The 25700-nt window shown below is 36.4% G+C and overlaps 1 protein-coding gene across 1 annotated transcript in view; it reads left to right on the top strand.

Moving 5' to 3' along the window:
• The window catches only part of LOC150092665 (patatin-like phospholipase domain-containing protein 4), a 241276-nt gene extending 216768 nt beyond the window's left edge, over positions 1 to 24508 (top strand). Inside the window, exons 7-8 of the mRNA XM_090414254.1 lie at positions 2510 to 2620; positions 23538 to 24508. Coding sequence (XP_090270380.1) covers positions 2510 to 2523 — 14 coding nt within the window. The 3' untranslated portion in view covers positions 2524 to 2620; positions 23538 to 24508. The remainder of the gene's footprint in view (positions 1 to 2509; positions 2621 to 23537) is intronic.
• The last annotated feature ends 1192 nt before the right edge of the window (positions 24509 to 25700 follow it).

Genomic DNA, 25700 nt, shown 5'->3' with positions numbered 1-25700 from the left:
GAGGAAGGAGTAAATTTTTTGCTTGGAGTGGTAGGAACATGGAATGCATTGCCTGAAATGGTGATGAACATGCAGACAGTAGTTGTTATGACAGACTGAGTCTTGGGACTCCATGGAGGTCAAGAAAATATAAAAAAAGATATAATAATCACCTCATTCCCGTTTGTTACTGTGTTCTTCAGTAATCTTAATTCTATGAGTTATTTTAAGCCACTTTTGCAGTATACCCTCTGAACTTCAATTCCCTATTCAATAACACTCCCAGATCCCTAGTTTCTTTTCATTCCAAGATGCACACTTGCACCTTTCACTTTTCCACATTAAGCTGAGCCATTCTCTCCAATCTATTTAAATCATCCTTTGAAATTTCTGCATCATCTTTATTAATTACTGCACTACCCAATTTTGCATCAGTAAATAACTGAATATCTCCTTTCATATTAGTCCTGCAGCACAGAACTAGTCGCATGGCTTCACCTGGACTACTCCTGAATACACTATTGTGATTTCTCCATCAGCCATCTTTTTTACCCACATCAGCTTTATCTATTCCCATTTGCTGCAATTTATATAACAATTCTATGGAATCCACAACAGAATTCCACATACTGTAGCACCTTTTAACTATAATGAAGTCACTTTATATGTATGCACTTTATCCTTGATGTAACTCATAGGAAATGGTAATGCTGTAACATTGAGATTTATATGAAATGGCCAGATAATGTGACCCTTCATGGACTACTTGGGATATTAGCATTTGAAGTTCTTCTTATTATTATTCAGTCCTCCATGGAGTCGAAAGACTCATCGTGAGAGGTCCTTCCTAAGAAACACAAAGTCTATCAAGACTCATCGAGGGGAGCCCCCCCCCCCCAAGAAACACCAAGTCTATCATACCGCTCCTTAAACTCATTGACCATTCTCGCTCTCACCACCCCATCAGGCAATGCATTCCATGGTTCAACCACCCTCCTTGCAAAGAAACCACTCCTCATCCTCTTGCAAACAGTTTCCTTTCGTAACTTCCAGGGATGGCCTCTTGTCATCACTCCTTCCCACTGTTCAACCAAGTGAAAGAACTCCCCAGTGTCAACCCTGTAACCACCTCTCAACAGTTTAAAACTCTCAATCATATCACCTCTCCTTCTTTCCACCAAACTCTACAGTCCACATTCCCTCAGCCGATCCTCATAACTAGCATGTTACAGTCCTGAAACCATCTTTGTTGTCTGCCTTTGTACCCTTTTCACAGTTAATTTATTCCCTTCAAATCCTGGGGACCAAATCTGAGAACAATAGTCCAAGTGTGGTCTGATCAGAGACTTATACAACGGAATGATAACCCTCTTATCTCTGCAGGTCAGTGTCCTTCTCATAATAGCAGAAATCCTCTGTGTTACCTTCACCACCTTTGCAATATGTTCCCTAAACTTCAGGTTTCTATCAATTATCAACCCCAGATCTCTTGTCTCCCCAACTTCCTCCAGTATAACTCCTCCCATAGAGTATACAGCATCCCATCGATGTTTCCCAAACCTCAAGACCTTACATTTTGCTGCATTAAACTGACCCCCATTCATTTGCCCATCTATCTAGCTTATTCAAATCCTCTTGCAGGGCTACCACATCTGCATTATTACAAATAATCCTTCCCAACTTCGCATCATCCGCAAACAACTGAATATCCCCTTGCAATCCACTGACAATGTCATTGATATAAAAATTAAACAATACAGTGTCGAGTAGACTTGCATTTCGCAATTCCAGTCTCTTTGGTGATTATACTATCTCATGTCACACTTATCATTAGGTGGATTAGCCTGCTACATTAGCCTAAATTCTTATTGTACATGATTGACTCAAATTTTACATACTAAAAATACATTAATATTTTTGTATTTTTAGTATGTAAAAATACAAATTCAGTTCCCACAGTCCTGACACCTGCTGATTAGAATGGGATGGGTATGCATGCATAAAACATTTAAAGAGGTGAATAATCTTACTGAAAATTTCCCCGCAGTCTAGTTTCAGTTGCCATTGTTTTGGGGAGGCCATGTATTTTATGAATCATTTATTTAGGTACCTAAATTCAGACATCTTGGAGTTTTGGACCAGCATCCTGTCTCATTGAAATAAGAGAATATAATATACCTGAACGAGCATAGATTTTGCTGATCTTAATAAAACCAATGCAACTTGATCCCTGCATCAATAGAAATTTTAATTCCAAAAACAAAAAACTTAAATTAGTATAGTAATTTGTTCCTTTCTACACACAAGTGTTGTATATATGTGTGGAAGGAAACAAAATATTTATTCCAGTTTATATAATGAAATACTGGCTCCTGAGAAGCAACATATTTAAATAAAACACATCTTGAAAGCTTAAGTTTCAAAGATATAATTTAGAAATTATGAGCTCTAACTAAGCTTATTTCATATTAGCCTTGGCAAAAAAGAATGTTTTATCTTATTTTTCATTTCAAGAAACTTTATTTTTTAGGATGCAGAGTCTAGTCCTTGCAGTTCAAAAAGAGCTACAAGATATTTATGCAGTTTTATTTAATAAACACCTAGAAACACTTCTAAAGCAGAAATTCCCATATAAATTAAGGTGAGTAAAACTAAATTTGAAAATTTTAAGTTCTTATCTTTGTGTGTGTGTGTGAGAGAGAGAGAGAGAGATTCTGAAATTTCACCTGTTCATTAACTAACCAGGGATTGGAAGCAAATGAATTTGAATCAATAAACTGATAAAAATTTATACCTTTTTCGATTTAAATTTGGAAAGCGGAAATTGAAATCGGACCAGAATGAAAAAAAAAAAAAAACCTGAATGTGAATTTAAATCAGTAAAAATATAACAAAGGAATAAGCCAATAAGGGCCTTCCTCTCTAATACATACTTTTAAACCATACATTTTGGCTTCCCTACATTCCATCAAGAATTATTTTTAATTTTTAATTCATTTTTAAAACTATTAATTAATAAAGACTTATTGCTGAATTCAGCTCACCCCCACTTCCAGAATCTGCAGTTAATCATCTAATCAACAATGTTGGTACTACCACAATAGCATCCTTTTCAGATTTCAAATCCATTACCTCACCATATGAAGTCTGCCACTCTAATCAATGCCAAATGCAATAAGGCAGATTTTATGATGTTAGTAGTAAAATAATGTAGAAGCATTCACTGAAACAAAGTGAAGAAATTAGATATATCTGTCTTAGACAAGAGTCATGACTTATTTAATAAGTCAACCAGATTTTACTTATTAAATAAGTAAAATCTGGTTGAATTTTACTTATTTAATATTTGTATATTTAGTAGCATAGCTATTTTATTTCAAATCAGAATGCAGAATTATCCAGACGTGGTAATAAACATACTATAGGTTATTTAACCAACTTCTCATGTATGGGCTCAACAAATAAATAAAAGAATCAATTCCTAATAGATATCAAATAACATAAAGAAAAAATATAGAAATCTAAAAAACTAATCAAAATTTAAACTAATTATGTATAAACTGAAATTGATAAAAAAAAAAAAAAAAACTAATCTAAAAACACAATAAAACTGAAATTGAAACCGAACTGATATTTCTAAAATCTTGAACCAAAACAAGATTTTTTTTTTCAGTTTCTCATCCTTGTAACACGTTTATTGTACATGGATACTTTACTATTGTATGTGCAAGTAGAATCTGCTATTCTGAGATCATATGACATTATAATAAAAGCAAGAAATTTAATTCTGTTTACATTATAGATGCAGTGCATTTATTATTTGTAATCTGTTTTATTATATAAATCTTATTATGTAGCCATTTTATTATTTGCTATTTAACTATTACAAATAATTGATTATCAAGCTTAAGTTTTATGGGGCAATCTTAATTTTAAACCTTGAAACCTAGTTTGAAATATCATTATCAAATACCTGATATGTAGCCTCAGGAAGTGTACAGTAAATTATGAGTATTACATGAAAATGTATCATTACTGAACTTCATATTGACAAATTTCCTTCAAATCTATAATCTGTAAAGACTCCAATATTATTGGATTTTATATTTCAGTCTAAGGCACTTCTTGCTGTATCAATCTGCCTAGATCTTGGTGTTCCTTTGGGTCTTCTTCCTGTCATCCTGACAAAAGAAACTTGTTTTTGTCAGGATGGCCACTCATTGGAACAAAGGTTATGGGCCCTACTGGTTAATGTTTTAATGATACCATATTGTTGAGAGAGGCAGAGCATCAGCAGATCAGATTACACCCTGAGGAAAACAATTAAAAATCTCCAGTTGCTGTTTTGTTTTCATTACAAGAGAAACATTAATGCAAAACGATTACAAAATATTAATTAAATGTTTGCTCTACAGGAATATCTCACAATTAAACTATTTATAAGCTCTTCTAAATTTCAATTTTAAGCTAATGTCCGTCTCTATCGATATAGCTGCTAGACCAACCAATCTTTCTTGGTCATTGCTGTTCACAAATAATTTTTAATCAGTTTAAGCTTTGAAAAATTTCTTTCCGCACTTATGATGCTAACAGGAATTGTTAACGTAGCGACGGTGCCTACTGCAATATGGCTGAACAAGCGCCCTTATTAAGCCATGCCATGAGGCAGGTTGCCTCTATGCTACACCTTGTTGACAGTAATGGAGAGGGGCAAATGGTAAAGTTTGTAAATGTATCTGCCTCTGTGGGTGGGCTTCCTGTATACTGAAAAGGACAGATTACCATTAGACTAAACTTAGTTTTTTTCCCCATAGTAAACTGGATTCTAGAGTGAAGACTATTCAGGTGAGAAAGGAAAGAGTAATGTGTCTGGGCCATGAGGTCAAATGCAGAATACAATGTGTTCTCAATAATAATTTAGCTTTTCTAGACACCTTTGTAACACACCTACCTAATAGCGACCTGTTCTTTTCAGTATACACAGAACCCATCCACATAGGCAGATATGTTCACAAACTTTCCCATTATCTCCCCCCCCCCCTTTTTTTTTCAACAATATGGTATTAACACTGACCAGTAGAGCCTATAACCTTTGTTCCAATAAGTTCTCTTACAGCAGAACTTAATCACATATATAAATGGCTACAGTTCTCAAAATAAAAAATAAAAAAAATAATAATAACACTGGCCAACAAAAAAAAAAAATTTTTCTGCTGATTATGATCTGACACTTGTTTTTTACTAATTTGGGTGCGCTGATTTCAAATATCAAACCCATTTTTCTCTATCACATCAGGTTTTTCCTCTATGGCATTTTCTTTTTGCTAATTTGTAAGTTTTTGATAGTTTTAAGGAGGCAGTGCTATTTAGAGGATCAAAAAAATTGATTCTTTAATATTATTTTCTGAAAGTATGTACTTTTAAAAATCTGTTCCTAACTTTTTATCAAGAAATTCGAAAAATTCCCGAAGATATAGCCTATTATTCAAAGCGGTGCGCAGATCAGAATCGGAGTGCTCACCGCTCTCGCTTGTTAGTAAATGAATAAATGCGTAAGAACCTGCGACGGCACATACTGGTGCTTTGAATGCGAGAGAGGCTGATAACCGACCTAATACATTTAGGTGATGAAAAGTAGGCGATGACAACTGCCTAAAACAAATGATTGCTATATGCATCATAGCGGACAAAGAACGATCGAAATCAGTCAATCGTTAATTGATCGTGAACGTATGATTAGTGCTTATAACGTTTCAATAAAGTCTCTGTTTTTTTTTGTCTTGTTAATTGCATGTTAGTCGGCAGTGAAGAAAATACATCATGTCTACTACTCGAAATTGTGTCAATAGTGTAGATTCCTTCTGCTACATTTGTGGCAGCTTTATTGTTCCCAGTCAAAGGACAAATATCACTGATTTCGTTAAGAAAGTGTACTTTGCATACTTTGACGTAAAAATTGCAGAAGGACAAGTCATGGGCTCCAAATAAAGTGTGTAAGTCATGTGCAGAAAATTTACGACAGTGGAGCAAGGGAAAACGCCAAAAATTAGCTTTTGGCATTCCAATGATTTGGCGTGAACCGAAAAATCACGTAGATGATTGCTATTTTTGTTTAGTTCAGACTTCTGGTTATAATAAGAAGAATAAGAAAAAAATTGTGTATCCAAATCTTGACTCAGCAATTCGGCCAGTTGCTCATTCCAGTGAAATAGCCGTGCCAATTTATAAAGGACTTCCTTTACTTGAGAACGAGCATGATCGGGATATGCCAGATGTTCTTGAGAAGCAAGACCCGGATGTTGATTTAGACAATGAAAATTTAATTGCTGGTTCTGGACTGCAACGTTTTACTCAAGCAGAATTGAATGACTTAGTAAAAGATTTGGGCCTATCAAAGGAATCATCAGAATTGTTAGCTTCAAGATTAAATGAAAAAAACTTACTGGAGCAAGATACGAAGATAACTTTTTATCGTAGCAGGGAAAGTAATCTTGTACAATATTTTAAACACGAGTGCGGGTTTGTTTACTCTAACAATGTGTCAGGTTTACTAACTGAAATGAGTGTTGTACAATATCATCCAAATGAGTGGCGTTTATTTATCGACGGTTCAAGCAGAAGTCTCAAGTGTGTCTTACTACACAATGTGAATGTATATGGCTCAATTCCTATTGGCTATTCAGTCCACTTAAAGGAAACATATGAGCATTAAAAAGGTTCTGAAGTTATTAAAATATACAGACCATAACTGGATCATCTGTGTGGATCTTAAAATGGTGAACTTTTTACTTGGCTTTCAAAGAGGATATACAAAGTTTCCGTGTTTTCTATGCTTCTGGGATAGTCGAGCTAGAAACCAACACTGGAGTCAGAAACATTGGCCTCTTAGAATATCCTTAAATGTTGGAGAACAGAATGTTATAAATCAACCTTTAATCGACCGAGAAAAAATCATTTTTCCACCTCTACACATCAAACTAGGTCTTATGAAGCAGTATGTTAAAGCTTTAGATTTACAAGGTGACTGTTTCCAATATATATGTGAAAAATTTCCACGACTTACTTACGAAAAAATTAAAGCCAGTGTATTTGATGGACCACAAATTAGAACTTTAATGAGAGACCCAAATTTCATCAACTCTATGAACGAAATTGAGAAAGAGGCCTGGACTTTATTTACAATGGTTGCGAATAATTTTCTTGGAAACAAAAAAGCCTGCAATTACAAAGATCTAGTGGAAACAATGCTTGAAAATTTCCAGCGCCTAGGTTGCAACATGAGCATAAAGCTTCATTTCCTATACAGTCATCTTGATAGATTTCCCGAGAATTTAGGTGCTGTAAGCGATGAACAAAGCAAAAGATTTCATCAAGACTTAAAAACTATGGAAGATCGGTACCAAGGAAGATAGTATTCTCACATGATGGCCGACTACTGTTGGAGTATTCAAAGGGATTGCCAAAACAGAACACACAGCAGAAATTGCTACAAACAAAAATTTATTCCCTGAAACTCATGTGTAAGTAAAATTGTTATTTTTTTATAAATATTCTTGTAATTTTTAATGAATATTGTTAAGTAGTTATGTATCTAATTATCGGCCTCTCTCGCATTCAAATGCCAGTACGTGCTGTTGCAGGTTCTTACGCATTTATTCGTTTACTAACAAGCGAGAGCAGTGAGCACTCCGATTCTGATCTGCGCATCGCTTTGAATAATAGGCTATATCTTCGGGAATTTTTCGAATTTCTTGATAAAAAGTTAGGAACAGATTTTTAAAAGTACATACTTTCAGAAAATAATATTAAAAAATCGATTTGTTTTGATCCTCTAAATAGTACTGCCTCCTTAAAACTATCAAAAACTTACAAATTAACAAAAAGAAAATGCCATAGAGGAAAAACCTGACGTGATAGAGAAAAATGGGTTTGATATTTGAAATCAGCGCACCCAAATTAGTAAAAAACAAGTCTCATATAAAAGTCAGCAAAAATTGTGTTGGACTGTGTAATCAATCCTTCCTCCAATCCTCGCCCTTCTCTTCAGAAAGATTTTAGTAATACTATCATCATTCCCAAGTAGCATAGCTATTAGTTCGAGGCACTTCAGAAAAAATAGTCAAGGTCTTAAAGAAATAGTCTCTGCAGAGCTTCAATCCGAAAGCTTACTACCCAGGGCCGTCGCCAGATTAGATCGTGCCCTGAGGCAAACAATTAAATATCGCCCCTGATGAATAATAAGACAAAAATATAAGAAAATCTCCAATTGCTATTTTGTTTTTATTACAAGAGAAACATTAATGCAAAACGATTACATAATAATATTAATTAAATGCTTGTGCTACAGGGATATCACACAATAAAACTGTTTATAAGCTCTTCTAAATTTAAATTATAAGCTATGTCTGCCTCTATCGATATAGTTGCTAGCCCAACCAATCTTTCTTGGGTCATTACCGTTTCCAAATTATTTTTAATCAGTTTAAGCTTGGAAAAACTTCTTTCCACACTAGCATAGCAAATGCAAAAAGAAGTTTTTCTTTCAGTTTTCAATAGCTCGCAACACTAAAAGGAATTGTTAGCATAGCAAGTGCCTACTGCAATATGGCTAAACGAGCACCCTTATTAAGCTGTGCCGTGAGGCAGGCTGCCTCTATGCTACACCCTGTCGACGGTACTGTTACTATCCTTATACATTCCAGAACAGCTTAAATTGCACATGTTAAAGGAACGGTCTAAGGTTATTAAGTAAAGGGGATAAAATAGCCGTTTGGCTTTTCATCTTAGGTCTAAGGTTATGTCAGCATGGCAGTCGACAGGGCAAACATCAGCAAAATGCAATAGTGGATTAAAGAGAGAGGAACATTCTAGCATTAGTATACTGTTTTATAAAAAATAGGCAGATATTGCTGAGTAATTGAGTGAAAAATTCAACACTGGTCATGAGAAGCCCATTTCAACAAAAACTGCACTGGGAGCTACACAGAATTGGATATCACAGTCAAGTTTCCTTGCACAAGCCTTTGATCACTCCCATCAAACACGTCTTGTCCAATGATGTAAAGATCACAGGCAGTAGGCTACACAACAGTGGAGGGATGCGATATGGTCTGAAGAATCACGTTCAAGCTTTTTGCTGCAAACAGGAGCATGTGTAGTGTTATCTGAAGGCAGCTTATCAGCCAGCATGCTTTTTTCCAACTGTGAAAGGTTTTAATGGTTCTGTAATGGTCTGGGATGCATTTTCATGGCATAGTCCACATGCAGAATCCACAGTGGATTCTGCATGTTATCTTTCAGTCGTAAGTGATCATCTTCATCCAATGTCGACACACTTTTCTCCTGTGCAGTCTGCCATTCATCGAACGAATATGGTCACCCAATGGTTTGCAGAACATGACAGTGAGGATGGCCATCCCAATTGCCAGACTTTAATCCTATAGAACATTTATGGGAAAATTCGGAGTGAGCTCTCAGACACTGTTTTCCACGTCCAAGGAACAAAGGCAAATTGATCCAGTTTTTGTCAGATGAATAGTGTAAAATTCCTCTTTGAGTTGAAAGCACTGACAGTCTCTCCCTTGAAGAATACAGGCTGTACTAGGTGCCTATGGCAAACTAATGCCATATTAATCGGAACACGTCACTGTTTTGTTTTGTTTTTTGTCCATTACCTAATACTTTTTTTTTAAACTAATTCTTATGATGTGATCTGTAATAGAAAAAGGATTTCCCTATGTGAATTCTTTCTCCTTATCTGCATTGTAACATAAACAAAGATGTTCAAATCAAATGTGCTTTATCTCTGATCCTCTTATTTTATTTATATTTATCATGGAGAGAGTATAAGATCATAAGATCTTAAATGCAGAAAATTAACAGAGCACTCCACCCCTCTCTCACTTCCATACCCTTTTTAACCTTACAGTCTACAGCTTGCAGCATAAAATCATAGTGGATAAAAACAGAATGACCAAGGTAAGGGGCCCAAAAGAAACTTTCTATCCCCTGATAAAATTCCTCTGAGGCCCTGGTCTCAAATGCATTTAAGGTCCTAATACAAATATACGGAGGATTTAAACCCTAAAACCTGAAGTCTTACACTTACTTTAATGAAGATACCAGTTACTAGCTTGATCAAATTTGTATCTCCTATTGTCTCATAAACACAGTAATTCAGATCACATATCTTGACAACATATTAGATCATAAGCCAGCTCTGCTTAAATTCTATTGCACAGAACAAATAGAGATCATGTCTGGCCTATTTCCACCAGATTTCCCTCTGTTCCATTTGGAATATATCACTTGGAACTGTGGTACATGGTTAAAATTCAGGTCAGTAAAACATGATTTAATGGGAGAAGGAACATGCACTCCACAAAAGGAAAAAGTTAAGAGCTGTATAAAGAGAAAAGGTGGTTCATATTAGACCGGTGCAACTAAAAAGAATGTAGTGATACAGAGTATCACAGAAATATCACAAAGATAAAACTGGAAAGCTAGAAATAAACAGAAGAAAGGAATTTTAAAATAATACAACAGTACTTAGATATTTCTTCAGCTGCATTCTTCAGGCAATAACAATTCGGTGAATAAACTATTATTATTATTACACCCTCCATGGAGTCAGCCAACTCATCGTGGGAGGTTCATTTGAATGACAACTATTTATCATACTGAATCTTCAAATCCTTAACACTTCCGGCATTAACAACATACTTTGGTAATGAATTTCATTTGCCAACAATTCTCAGCATAAAATATCTATTCTCAAACCCCTCTTCACCACTCTTACATTACTTCCAGGGATGGCCTCTGTTTCTTCAGATTATGATTCTTGCTTTCTGCTCTTCTTTATAATCCCCTCTGGATTAATCTGACAAAATTCCCTCACTAACTTAAACATCTATCATATCACCTCTTTTTCTCCTATCTACCAAAACTCTGCAATTCACATTTCTTCAACCTCTCTCCATAGCAAGCATTCCAAAGGCCTGATATTGTCTTAGTTGCTCGCCTCTGGACCCTCTCCAGTGTTTCCAGATCACACTGAAAACCATGTGACCAAATTTGTACACAATAGTCCAAGCATGGTCTGACCAATGTTTTCATGCAGTGGTGCAACCACTTCCTTATCCTTACATGTTAGAGTACTTCTTATTGTAGTAGCACTACAATGTGCAGTCTTTGCAACATGCCCTCTAAGCTTCAGTTTACTGTCAACCATCACTCCCAAATATCATCTACTTCCAGCAATACAGCACCATGAATATAATACACAGCCTTATTTCTGCACAGCAAAATGCAACACTTTGCACTTATTAATATTAAAACTACAACCCCACTCCCTTGTCCAAGTCAAGAGTTTATTCAAATCTTCCTGAAGGGAATTATCGAATTATCAGTGGTGCTACTTATTCTGAACTTTGCATCGTCAGCAAACAGCTGAAGTTTCCACAGCTGCAATCACCTCTTGATTCGAAGAAAAATGCTGACCAGCGAGGAAGACTTTTAGTTTTGGAAAGAGACAGAAGTCAGAGAGAGCTAAATCTGGGGAATAGGGTGGATGTTCCAACAATTCATAGTGCAGATCCCTTAATTCTTCCATTGCCAAAACACTTTTGTGGGCAGGTGCATTATCCAGATGAAAGATGATTTTTACTTCTGCAAGCCAGGTTTTTTCTCATGAATTTTTTCGTCTAGTCTAGTTAAAAGATCGGAATAATATTCCCTGGTTATTGTTTTACCCTTTTCAAGATAATTAATAAACAAATTGCCTTTAGCATCCCAAAACACCAATACCATGACCTTTCCTGTTGATGGAACCGACTTTGTCTTCTTTGGTGCTGAACAACCAGCTTCTGTCCACTGTTTTGACTTCTGTCAAAACAGTGGACAGAAGATTTTTTGGATTCTGGTGTGTAATGGTGAATCGAAGTCTCATCCATAGTAATGAATCAACGCACAAAATTAGTTTTATTCTTGTTAAAACACTCCAAGCACTCTTTAGAGATTTTCATGCGAGTGCGTTTTTGATCTGCTGTGAGCAAGATCTACTGTGAGCACGGGTATCCATTTTGCACAAAGCTTTTTCATTTGCAATTCTTCATGCAAAATATATCCTATACGTTCTTTTGAAATGCCTATAGTCTCAGCAATTTCACGCACTTTAACTTGCCAGTCATCCAATACCATATCATGCACTTGATCAATGATTTCTGGTGTTGTTACACTTTTTGGATGTCCTTCACATGGATCATTTTCAAACTCAAACGTTTAAACTCGACAGCCCATTTCTTAATTGTCAAAAATGAAGGAGAAGAGTGCCCATAAACTTTTATGAACTTCGAATGAATTTCTTTTGGCATTAAACCTTCTTTTACAAAAAATTTTATAACCACACGATTCTCAATTTTATCCATTTCAAGGGATACAGACAACATTTTTTGCTTCAGACAGCTGTATAAAACAAACTACTTGATAGGATGACTTGCAATTTCACATGGATGCTTATGACAGATGTACCAACTTAGAAAAAGAAATCTTGCTGATAGTGTTACCATCTATGGTCGAGGCCGAGAACTTTGCAGACGACCATCGTATTTCGAATACCTCTTACATTTGTATACAAAAGTAACAATCCATGTCTGAGGCTATTTCTACCAGTGCCAACATTCCCTACTCTAGCTGCTATACCACACTTCTCTTCATTCTGACCACTCTGGTCTCCCTGATCCTGACTGATTGCCATTCATACCTGTCATTCTCATCTTTATGCATTTCATCACCTTGTGCTGCTGCAACCACATTTTCAACCTCTTATCCATCCTCCTCCTGTCATATAACCTATTTAGCTGTGCTATCCTGCTTCACAAGTACCCTTTTGGTTGTTAGCTATATTAACTACTCGATTCTGCATCTTCTCGACACACACAACCTTTCTAAATGCCCAACACCAAACCTATTCACATGCAATCCAACTTTAAACCATTCTACCTCTCCTTCAAATTCGCTCCATAGATTCACAAACTGAACTCCTTTTTGCCTCACACAACTCTGCCATCTTGCTATTCATGATCTCTGCTCTACTTAACTTACTATTGTCATTTCTGGGCAACCTGCTAATGACTTTTCCAACACTACACTATTTTCCTTTATCTGCCACAAGGAAATCTTCTGGACTAGAGGCTAGGGACAGAACATTACCGTGAAACCTTGGATTTAATCCTTCCCATTCTTATTGCATTTTAATTCCTTTCATGTTGGAAGTCACATTCCAGTTTATACTGGCTACATCATTCTTATTCCCAAATCTCAACTACCGTAACCATAAGAGACCTGTTCCTTTATTTAATACAAAAAAAATTTTTTTTACATCAAAAACAGGCCCAACATCTGCACTGTTAGCCTAATTGCTGTGCGCTTCACAACCATATGCCTGGGGACGGAGTGTCCTAGGTTCGATTCCCATCAGTGACGTGAGGAGCTGAAGGATTTTCCTCAGCCATAGCCAAGTTAGCTGGTCTTGGGCGGGGACATTAGGGTTTTTCATCCCACAAAGCAGGCAAACCAGCCTTGAGAAATCAACACTACGGACATAGGATACACAGGGGCGTTGGGCTGACTACCATATCCTGTGAACGATTTGAGGTCCGATGATTAATAAACCCTCAACACCGCAAGGTAAAAGAGGGAAAAGGAAGATGAGATGAACAGGCCCAAAACAGGAATTACGTGTCATCCTGAGGTCTGCCAGAGGGCGAGGTTAGTTGCCCTCTGGCAGACCTGGAATCTAAATTAGATTTAAAATTTAATTTAATTTAATTTAAATAATGGCAGCAGCTACAACTCAGTTTGCCAATGGCTTATCACCAAGTCTGCCCATATTTTGCACAGCATACCATGGGATATTAAGGTATGTGGTGCTTGTGGCATGTACACATTCCAGCAGATGAGAAATCAGGGAGTTCATATCTGCAGAAAATGGGAAGAACTTTCTGATTTAGAAATTAGCATAATGGAACTCAGCAGTATTACGTCAGAAATAGGTGAATACTGACCAAAAGAGACAAGTAGCATGATCAAGGATGAATAAAATGAGTGGAATATGAATGAAAATATAAAAGTAAAGTAGTATGTTTGAAACATTGTGAAATTTTCAAAGATGATGTTGATTGGGAAGACAAATGTTGAGCAAGAGTAGGTAGCTTGCAGAGAGAGAGAGAGACATGCTGAAAGAAGCAATGGAATGTATCAGAAATGAGTTGAAAAGTGTGAAAGAAGAGATTAGGTGACTGGGAACAGTGAATGCAAAGTAAATGAAGAGTAGGAGAGAGAGTTATGGGAATGTCAGAAGGGGAAAGAATAGGAGAACCAGTGAAAGGGGGAATGAGAGAAAGGCAAGACAGTGCAGGAACCAGGGATGGAGAGATGACATGAACTAGGAAAATGCAGTGGTAAGAAGTGTGCTATATGGAGACTTGATCTGTCATGTACAAGATAGAATGTCAGAGGAGTGTTTGCCTGGAGGAATAATAGTGGGACTATCATGGAATTATTGATGGATTAATTATTCCAAGAATGTGGAAGACCCATCTTCAAACTGTATAACAACCAGAACAACTCCAAACAGAAATTGAAATTGTTTAGTGTAGTCCCGTTTTTTTAATGTTTTTTTTTTAAATTTTATTTATATTTATTTATTTTAATTAATTTTATTTTTTTCCACCAGAGGTCAGGTACCTGATGCTGGACCATGCCTTACTTCATGTAATATACATCTGTTATATTATCTGTAGACTGGTCCCTCCCCTTTTTTTCTTTCCTTCTTTCTTTTCTTCTTGTTACCTTCCCCCCAATGCTATTAGAGTATTCGAGGGCTAGGGGTGATTCTTTCCTATTTTGCTATTTCATCTTATGTGGAAAGGGCCTCTGCAGAGGCTCTTTCTTCTTGCAGTGACTTCACTCCAAAATGCTACTATGATTGTGCATAATAACGCATCTCATGCTGCATCAGCTGTCGCGCAAAATAATCACAGCCGCGTTCAGGGCTTAGGCAGAGGGTCCTGTTCGAGAAGTATATTACAGTCTCCATCAAAAGTCAGTGATACTGTGAATGAGCAACACAGAATGTATAAGATTAATCTTAGAAAGGATTTTTACATAGGCACTTGGAATGTCCGGGGTTTACAGATAGGTACTCTTGAGATTGTCTGTAAAGAGATGGACAGGTATAAAATTGACATCTTAGGAATTACAGAGACCAGATGGAATGGGGAAGGTCACTTCAAAAGACAGGATGGTAAGCTAGTTATTTACTCAGGTGGTGACTCAAAACATCATGGGGTAGCTGTGATACTGAACACATCTCAGGCAAGAAGCCTTCTTGGTTATAACCCCATTAATGATAGGATACTCTCCAACTTAAGGCTCAGCCTACCAATGTATTAATTGTGGTAATTTATGCACCCCACACGGATAGGCCTGAAGAAGAGAGTGAAGAATTCTATGAAAACTTACAAACTGTTTTGGACTGCATACCAAGGAGAGACATACTGTACATCTTAGGAGACTTAAATACAAAAGTGGGAAAGAGTATGAGAGTCAGGCCGGAGTGTGGCATGTTTGGTCTGGGTGAATATAACACCCATGGTGAAAGACTGTTGGAATTTGCCCGTGCTAACAGATTAGTTATTACCAATACCTGCTTCCAGAAACATCCACGATGGACCTATACTTGGACATCTAACATTAATAGGTCAAGGCACCAGATTGATTACATCCTGGCTCTCCAGCGGTGGAAGACAACCATCTCTGATGTGCATACTTGTCCTGGAGCAGATTGTGGTACAGATCATCAGCTGGTAAGAGCCAAAGTAAGACTAAGACTTCGAAAACTTCCAGGTCAGGCACATTCCACTAGATTGGATGTTAGAGTAATTCCTAGTGGATTCACAGAAGAAACATCAACTCAGCTGGGTGATTTTTTGGAGACTAATGAGGAAATCTCACCAAAAATGCTTTGGGAAGGAGTCAAGATGATAATACAGGATACAGCGAAGACGTATCTTGGCCCAATAAGAAAACCAAGAGACCCATGGATATCAGATTCAACATAGGAACTAATCAAAAGAAGGCGGGTGGAAAAACAAAGAGACACAGGGACTGAAGAATACAAGAGATTACATAGAGAAATCAAAAGAGCCATCAAGCAGGACAAGGAAAAGTTCTATACTAATAAATGTGAAGAAATAGAGTTCCAGATGAGAAGGCTTAATTATAAAAGGATGTTTTATTTAGTTCGTGAGTTAAAGCACAAATTATTGATCGAAGTGTAAGCCTAAATTGAATGTCATCAAAGACAGGAATGGATCGATCATTACTAACAGAAGAGTTGGAAATCAAAAACAGATGGAAAGAATACTGTGAAGAACTGTACAGCAGAGCAGATAAAGAAAATGTGGAGTCCTCCCACCAAGAACATTTTGATTTGGAACCTCCTCCACTTAGGCATGAAGTTGAAAGAGCAGTTAAACAGCTCAACAGCAATAAGGTCCCAGATGCAGATGAAATCCCAGCAGAGTTAAGTCCACAGGGGATGGAGGGATAAGAGTGTTTCATAGATTGATTACAAGGATATGGGAGACTGGAAGAAGTCAGTTTTCGTACCACTACACAAGAAAGGCGATATGAAGGAATGCAAGAATTATAGAATTATTAGTTTGATATCTCATGCAAGCAAAATTTTATTAAAGATTATGCTAAATAGGATTGAGGCCAAAGTTGAGGCAGAGATGCCCGAGGAACAAGCAGGTTTTAGGAAAGGTAGGGGCACCAGAGATCAGATCCTTTGCCTTAGACAGATCATAGAAAAATATAAAGAATTCAGACTCCCTCTGGTAATGTGTTTCTTAGACTACTCTAAAGCTTTTGACTGTGTTGAGCATGTGAAACTGTGGGAAGTAATGAAAAGAATGGGTTTTCCTCAACACACTATCAGGTTGATAGCCAACTTGTATAAGGAGCAAGAAGCCACAGTAAGAACAGGTGTTGGATTGACTGACTGGCTTCAAGTTGGAAAAGGAGTTAGACAAGGATGTTTACTTTCTCCTCACTTGTTTAGTATATATGCAGAGGACATCATGCGTGAAGCATGGATGAGCTCAGGACAGGAATTAGGATAGGAGGTAGATTGATCAGTAATCTGAGATACGCTGATGATACAGTACTCCTTTGTAATGACATGGAAGAACTAGGACTAATTCTTGACAAAGTTAACAAGATCAGTAATAACAGAGGACTTCAACTCAATTCTAGCAAGACAAAGATCATGGTTCTAAAGAAAAACAAACAGAGAAGCTCTTGAGAAACAAGTGTATCTTAATGGAGAAAGAATTGAGGAAGTCAGCAAGTTTGAGTACCTGGGATCCATTATTAATGTGAAGAATTGCTGTTCAGAAGAGGTCAGAAAAATGTTAAGAATGGCTAAAACAACAGTCAGAGACCTGTCTAAAATCTGGAAGGATGGATGGATGGACCCTTCTCCATGGGAACAAAGTTGAGGATTTTAGATGCAGTTGTTTTTCCAACTGCATCTAATGCGATGCGAGACTTGGACCCTAAAGAAGTCAGATAAGAAACAGATATCTGCTTTTGAGATGTGGTGTTACAGAAGGCTGTTGAGGATATCATATACTTCTGACGACGAAAAACTTTTGATTAACCGGACAGAAGACGTTCTAGCTTCAATGTGTGTTACGGAATGTAAGTCGGACTTTCCTCTTGAGATTGTTAGCAAGTAAGCCATTATTTTGTTGTAGTATGTTGTGTGAATGTATCTCGAAATCATAAAGGATTGAAGAGGTTACTTGTTAACTGGCGGGTAAGATTGAATGTGAAATAACGGAAGAATATGTATTGTTAAGTATGCCTAATTCACAGGTTGCTTATGTCTGAATTAGTATCATTTGAGTATTGAATGTGTTTGAAGAAAGTTAATGTAATCCCTCCTGGAATATTTATGCATGCTTGTAAGCCAAGTTGTCATAGAATACACTTTTATTTCAAGGCACAATAGGTTTTCTGTTAGTGAACGCACTATAGTCTGTTGCTTAGATAGCAAGTTGTTTTGTGTGTTAAAGTGCCTTTGATTAAGTTAATCTTTTCTTAACATTTATGTGCTTTGTATCATATCCTTTAGTTTGATAATAAATATTTTTTTGTTTTGTAATTACCTGGTTCTAATTCCTTAGCCAATGCACTATCCCGAAAATAACGAGCCTGCGGGAATAGAATATAGTAATGAGCCACGACTTGCATGTAAAGAAATTGTATAGAAGTAATAACTTATTTTTTTGCTACCTTCTCACCCTGATTTTCAAACATAAAAAGGTCAATTAAGTGGTGCAGTCGTTAAGAAGAAATAAATTTATTAATTGATATTGTGCGATTGCTCAGGGACTGTTACATTAGATACTTACAACACGAGGTCTAACTAACCACAGAAAAGGGGGGGGGGGGGAATAAGTATAAGTAAGAACATAGATAAATAAACAGATAAACGAAAAGTAAAGAAACGGCATATTTTACAATGCCTTGCCCGTGGGAGTGCTCATTGACTTCTTTCCAAGCAGTACAATTAACATTACAGATATCACTGAAGCTAACTAAAAACAAATATATACAGTCAATTCCTGCAGCTTTTTTTTTTTTGTTGTTCCAGCCAATAAAGAAGTTAGAATGAATTTCTTCGACTATTAAAAATAATGTGGAGGCTTTGGACTTCTAATATTAATTAGAAGTTGCTATTTAAACAAGCCTAAAAACGTAAAATATTACAAACCAATCACCCACATGTAGACTCTAGTACCACCTAGATTTCACTAACTATTTGGAATAGATGACTAACATTTCAAGGGCCAAGTGTTCCTGAATGCTGCAATATTCTCTGTTACTCTGAGACTGCTCCATCATTCTGATACCAACATTTTGTCCATCAATAACTAGCAGAACCTCATAAATGAAAATATTCAACCTTTTCCACCATAAATGTCTGCATTTGGGAACTAATAACTTAAAAATGTTTGAAAGATACTCTAGTATCTAGTAAGAGGAATCTTGCTTGGAAGGTTGCCTTCCAGTAAATGTCAAATGGAGGTACATAAATATTGGGGATACAATTTGTTTCCAGTCTGCCAGATCAGAAACCATAAATCACATTTTACAGATGCTCTCTTGCCCTACAAGTTTAGAATGGACTAACATGTTGGGCATTCCATTACTTACATCAAGTCTTGTTTTGCAGTTCCCTCCACTAGTTAATGAGGAAAAAAAGAATTCTGATATTTATTATTAAAAATATTAAAAATGCAGATTCTCCAGTGTCCATACTTGATTTTACACAGGAATTTGACAAGGTGCCACATCAGCTGATATCTAAGTTACAGAACATGGGTTTAGATATTAGATTAGAGATTGGCTGTCAGTGTGTATGAGGGAGCAGTGTCAAGGAAACAAAAGGTTACATGTGGGGTTCCCCAGGGCTTAGTACTGGAACCTGTATTATTTAATCTTTATATCAACAACATTGTCCATGGATTAATGTGCAAGGGAATATTCATTTGTTTGCAGATGATATGAAGTTGAAAGGTTATTAAGAATAGTACAGCTATGGTAGCCATTCAGGAGAATTTCAATATGTGGAAGTTTCAATATGTAAAATGTGGCCAAGGACTGCTGCAATACTGAGAGATGCTGACCAGCAGAGAGAGAAGAGTTGCGATTCCATTGTATCTGATCAGACCACTCCTGGACTATTGTACTTAGATTTTATCCCTAGCATTTGAAAGAATAAATTAACCTTGGAAAGAGTAGAGGTAGATAAAAAAATATCACAACTATACAATGTTATGATAGACCGAGTGAATGTGAACTGCAAAGTTTGGTAGATCTATCTCTATGTTCACTGGGCATCTGCAGATGCCGTATAGTCACTCTGATGCTTGGTGATGTGCCACACCTGGCCTAGCCGTGTAGTCCTGTCGTTCGCTTTTCTGGTGGCCTCAACTCTCTGAAGATCAGTCACTCCGTACACCATCCATCTCGTTGATGGTCTACCCCTTCCTCTTCTTCCAGGAACTTTACCTTCTATTACTGTTCTGAGAAGCCCCCCCTTCCATCCTTTCTGTGTGTCCAAAATATTTTAACTTTCTTCTGTCAGTTAAGGAGCCTGTGTAGCTCAGTGGATGTGGCATTTGCACACTACGGTGCTTGACAGCACGAAGGAAGACTTCTTGGTTTCGAATCTGGTCAGCGACTAGAAGAAATTTTTCTAAGCCTTTTTTCGACTGGTTCTTGAGTTAGTCGATCTCTGGCACAGAGAAGTGGTTTTTTCTCCTGGAAACTTGGGTTTTTCGTCCTGTAAACTCAAGAAAATTGACCGTAGAACTCACATTATTTCAGACATTAAATATGAGTGTTAGGGACACCACTTGTTGAGCCTTCTCTCTTCACTACGTGCCGCTTAATTAGTAATAGCCTTGGGCCAGCTATCTCTGATAGGGCACCAGTGGAGATTGAACTGTCCACTCAGTCTCCAAAAGTTAGATTGGGCTAAACGGCCTCTCCCACTCCCTATATACGGGAATAAAAAGGTGTTAGCTGATTTTTTCTGTCAATATCCTTAAGGAGCCTTAAAATTCTGACCTTTTCTAACACCCATTCATTTGTATGCCTTTCAGTATATGATATCCTCAACTGCCTTCTGTAACACCACATCTCAAAAGCAGATATCCATTTCTTATCCGACTTCTTTAGGTTCCAAGTCTCACATCCATAAGTTGCTGTTGGTAAAACAACTGCATCCAAAATCCTCAACTTTGTTCCCATGGAAATAGATCCATCCTTCTAGATTTTAGACAAGTCTCTGACTGTTGTTTTAGCCATTCCTAACCTTTTTTCTGACATCTTCTGAACAGCAATTCTTCACATTAATAATGGATCCCAGGTACTCAAACTTGCTGACTTCCTCAATTCTTTCTTCATTAAGGTACACTTATTTCTCAAGAGCTTCTGTTTGTATTTTCTTTGAGAACTATAATCTTTGTTCCCATGTTTGGTAGATAAGAGGCAAAATGATTGAAACATTTAAACTGTTGAGAGATGGTTACAGGGTTGTAACCATCTAGGGAATTCTTTCAGATAGTAGAACAAGTAGTGAGGACAAGGGGGTCCAATACTGGAATTTGTGACAAGTCATGAGCTAAAGGATGAGGAGCAGTTTGCATGGAGGATTATTGACTCGTGGAATATTTTGCCTGATAGGGTTGTAAAAACACCAACATTGAATGAGTTCAAGGGGTGGTATGATACTTTGTGTTTAGATTGGGCTTTTTATGATGAGTCTTGTGACTCCATGGAGGTTCTGAATGATAAATTTCCAAATTGCACTAAGTGCACTCTGCCTGACAATGCAAAGCAATTTGGCAGCAGAAATGGAACAGCATCACTTTGTTGTAAACATGAAAATATTTCAGTAGCAAAATTTAATTGGAAATTTTGCTATGGTATTATTTTTCTGTTAAGTTTAAGTTCCAGAAATATTTTTTTCTTGATATGAATAAATCAATCATATACAATATTTGTGACAGATCTATGTTATATCTATGTATTTTAGTATACAAACTCTACTAAAGAAATGCACTTAAATATTTAATTATGAAACAGGACTAACACTTTTTTGTTGTAAACAAAATTAGACATTATTAAATTTTAGAAAAAAGTAAAGTCTAATAGTTATTGTGTACTAAAGTGAAGGATAGCAGAATGGCCTCCTGTGGGAATGGTAGCTTAGGTGATTAGAAATTGTATTTATTATTATTACTACACAATACCTCCAGGGAGTCCTAAGACTCATCGAGGGAGGCAACCTACTCTACATCTCTCTGTCTCCATTATCATCTACACCAGCGCCATTTACTGCCTACCACCACTAGTATTTTCATGGACACTCACAAAATATCCATGCCCAGGATGGGATTCGAACCCACAGCCTTTTGGCTGGAAAGTGGATATGCTAATCACTTGGCCAACCAAGCCGGCAATGTATATCACATAGATTTGAATCTGAGGAAAACAATAAGATGTGACTAATGGAATACTGACAATGTACTGGTTTTTCTATATAGAAATACCAATATTATCATGGTCTTAACAGATAGATCTGTTGAAATGTGTTGACAGCAGTTTGCTATTTTCTATATTGCAATTGCCTATGTGGAGATTGAGGAAAGAAATTGCACTAATGGAGTTGAATGTATGTTGCATGGTAAGCTGGTAGATAGGTATGTGAATAACTTCAAAAACCAGTAATATGTATGACTCTTTGCAAAAAGAGGGGGATATGAATTATCTATTTATATTTCAATGGCCTGCCATTCACCATTGCAAAAAGAAGACAAGTGCATCCTAATATGAAAGAAGTTTTTTTTCCCCTCTATCAGATTCTGTGTATATAAAGATAGGAAGTTAAAATTTTGTGAGGCATTAGTATTTTTTGCTGTGAAGCTTGTTGCTAAGTTGGGAAAAGATTTAATGTAACGCTTTCATAAGGGATAATTGTGGACCCTTTAGATAAAAAAGTGTGATTTATAAAGACTGGGTATATAGCACAAGCATAATTATTTTACACACACTGCTTTATTCATATATAACAATTACACTAATGATTGTTCTTTAAGTAATATAAATTCAAACTAATTTTTATCTCACTATCTTGAGTTGTCCTTTTAAAATTTTTTTGCATTACTAGGCTTTAAAAAATCAGAAAATATACATATATAAAATGCATAAATATACACAAGTATTGTGTTACAGGTTTTGTGACCTCTTATGTGTGAGGTTAATACAAAAAAAAATAAGAACACCAATCATCTAAGCCATCATTTCTGCACAAATGCATCTCTACTACCTTTTCCTCAAGTTTTCCTGTCCCACTACTCACTTGCTCAAAAAATCTCTAAACATCCACACAATTATTTCTTCTTTGCATGCAAGAAATGGGTTCGATCTCTCACTTCTATTATTAAATGTACTTTGAACATCAGCCTACTCCAAAACTTCCGTCCTACACATTCTCGTTATTCATTATCACCACTCATTTCTACAGTATCACACCCAGCTTACTCCCTTGCTTGTCTGCTGCACAATTCAAATTGCTTTTCATATCATCCCTATTAGCCATCAACACGATCTCATCCACATTTTGACTCCTCCATTGTTGCTGTATTCACTGTTCCCCAGGAAATCATTCGTAACACTATTTTTTATATCCCAAATCAAATTCTATACATTTATCCCTCCTCCTAGCATCATTCATTCCTTTTACACTACATCTCTCATCTTCCATAAGCAATGTCTTCTTTCCATTATAGTTCAGTATTTTAATTATAACAGTAAAATTTATTAAAAATGTAGCTTTTAATTTCACTTGTGGTGTTAGAATTGTTAATGTTAGTGTATTGCAAAACTGATTTTTTTTCGACTTTTTCTTCCTATAGATTTCTACATCAACTTATGTTAAGTTATTGCAGTTTGCCATCAACAGTTAATTCCTCTCCAAATGTAACTGAAGAAAGCACTTTTAATAGAAAAGAAAATGAATCAAATGATAATGTGAATAGCAATAGCAATCTGTCATTCATTTCAGATGCTGTAGTTTCATCTTCCTACACTGAAGAACATATTACTGAAACTGAATATAGAATAGATAATCTTGTACCTAATTCAATAATGAATTGCAGCCAGATGTCTTTATTACCCTATAAAGAATCTAAGTATATAATCGCAAACCAGCAAAGGACTAGCTCAACTCCTACTTCTATATCAGAAAGTAATAAACAGTGTCCTTTTCAAAATTATACTTTCAAGAACTAAACTGCTGTAAAATCAAAGATATGATGCATGATACAATCCAAACTGTTAAATGTAATCAAGATACTGACTATTCTACTGTTGATAATGAGTTGCAAAATACTAAGCCCTTAGAAAATTCACATGACATTACTATTCATAAAGATTTCATTATTTCTTGTACAGACAGTATTAATGCAGTTGAAAGGCTAGACAGTCTCGGATGTAAGTAGAGCTTTATCCCAGGAAGATAAAGTTGCTGAATCTCTAAGAAATCCAGTAGTCAAAACTAATTTGTCTCAGTCCAGTTCAAGCACAGTCCTATTGGATGAAGAGAAGAAAATGAATTCATTATTAAAATGAAACACAGAATTTGAGAGCATATCACACTAGCACAATTCTCTTAGAGGAAGGAAGAAAATTAAATGCTAAATTATAATGGATGCTGAATTTGAATCATACATTCTCAGTTCAGAATAATTATCAAAAAACGAAAACTGAAAGCTAAATTAGAAGAGACTGAAAAAAGCAGCCTTTCCTGCAACTATGAGCTTCCGTAAAGTGTTTTTTTTTAATACTTTAATGGCTAATTTTATTTTTATTCCTATTGATTAAAGTAAAATTGTATGCTAAGGAATGCAAACTGTATACATTTATTCTAAAAACTCCTGATGCTTTAAGATTTCAAATGAATAAAGCAATGCATAGTTGCTGTTGCTCTGAATATAATAAGTTTAGTTTAATCCTTTATCCAAGTGTGAGCAAATAAAGTTTACGCCTGAAAGTATTTTCAGGAATGGGGTAAGGTAGTGCAACACCAGGAAACTCGTTGCAAAGGTGGAGAAAGCTCTCATCACTCCTATCTCAGTATCTCCCATAATGCAAAGCACATCTCTTTGCGGATATGTGCTCCTTGCCTTAATGCTATGCATTAAGGCAAGGGCCACTACTCATACCGGTTTTGACCTTTATTGAGGTCTCGTCAGTGGGAGCTAGGCCCAGTAGTGGAGGTACAGAGATACAAAGGCAGAAGCAATGAGAGGTCATCCTAACCTATAGGAGTTGCCAAAGGGTGTGCAACCTTATTATTAAATTACTCCGGATTCAGTGAAAGATGTTGAGAGTTTATTTTTCACTTGGTTAGACTATAATAAGTTTAGTTAGGGTAGTGCAACACCAGGCAACTCGTTGCCTGGTGTTGCACTATCTTACCCCAGTCCTGAAAATACTTTCAGGCACAAACTTTGTTTGCTCACACTCGGATAAATGATTAAACTAAACTTATTATAGTCTAACCAAGTGAAAAATACTCTCAACATGTTACTCTGAATGAAGGGGGGGGGATAACAATTTCATATATCACAAATTGAAATTTTTCAATGCAAGTAAAACCTGACCTTGACAATGCAATATACCCTTCAGAATACTAATTCTTATCACAGGATCACCATGGAGTCAGACTTATTGCTGAAGGTCCTTCTGTCATGCACAACTCATAACATGTCTTAAATACATTCAATTTCTCTGCAGACCCTAACAATATTGCAAAAATCTTAGCACAGAGCTAAACCCAAAATTCCCACAGAACATCAAGGATGACATCCTGAGTAGCTAGGAAACATGCTGTACAGCCCAAACCTCTGAGGATAATGCACTGTATCCTGCAGACCTCTTCAATGTATTTTTTTAATGACTGCACAGCATCTTTCAGGGATTCCTGGAATTTCTAGATCTGATGCCACATGTAATGAATTAATTCATTGCATGTGGCATCACTACTGAAAACAGCATTTCAGTAATGAATTTTTCCC

Source organism: Typopeltis vanoorti, chromosome 25, assembly GCF_054136105.1.
Source record: "Typopeltis vanoorti isolate ZY-2024b chromosome 25, IOZ_Tvanoo_1.0, whole genome shotgun sequence".
Lineage (NCBI taxonomy): Eukaryota > Metazoa > Arthropoda > Arachnida > Uropygi > Thelyphonidae > Typopeltis > Typopeltis vanoorti.
The sequence above is the reverse complement of the archived record's forward strand: the minus strand, read 5'-3'. Positions and strand labels throughout refer to the sequence as shown.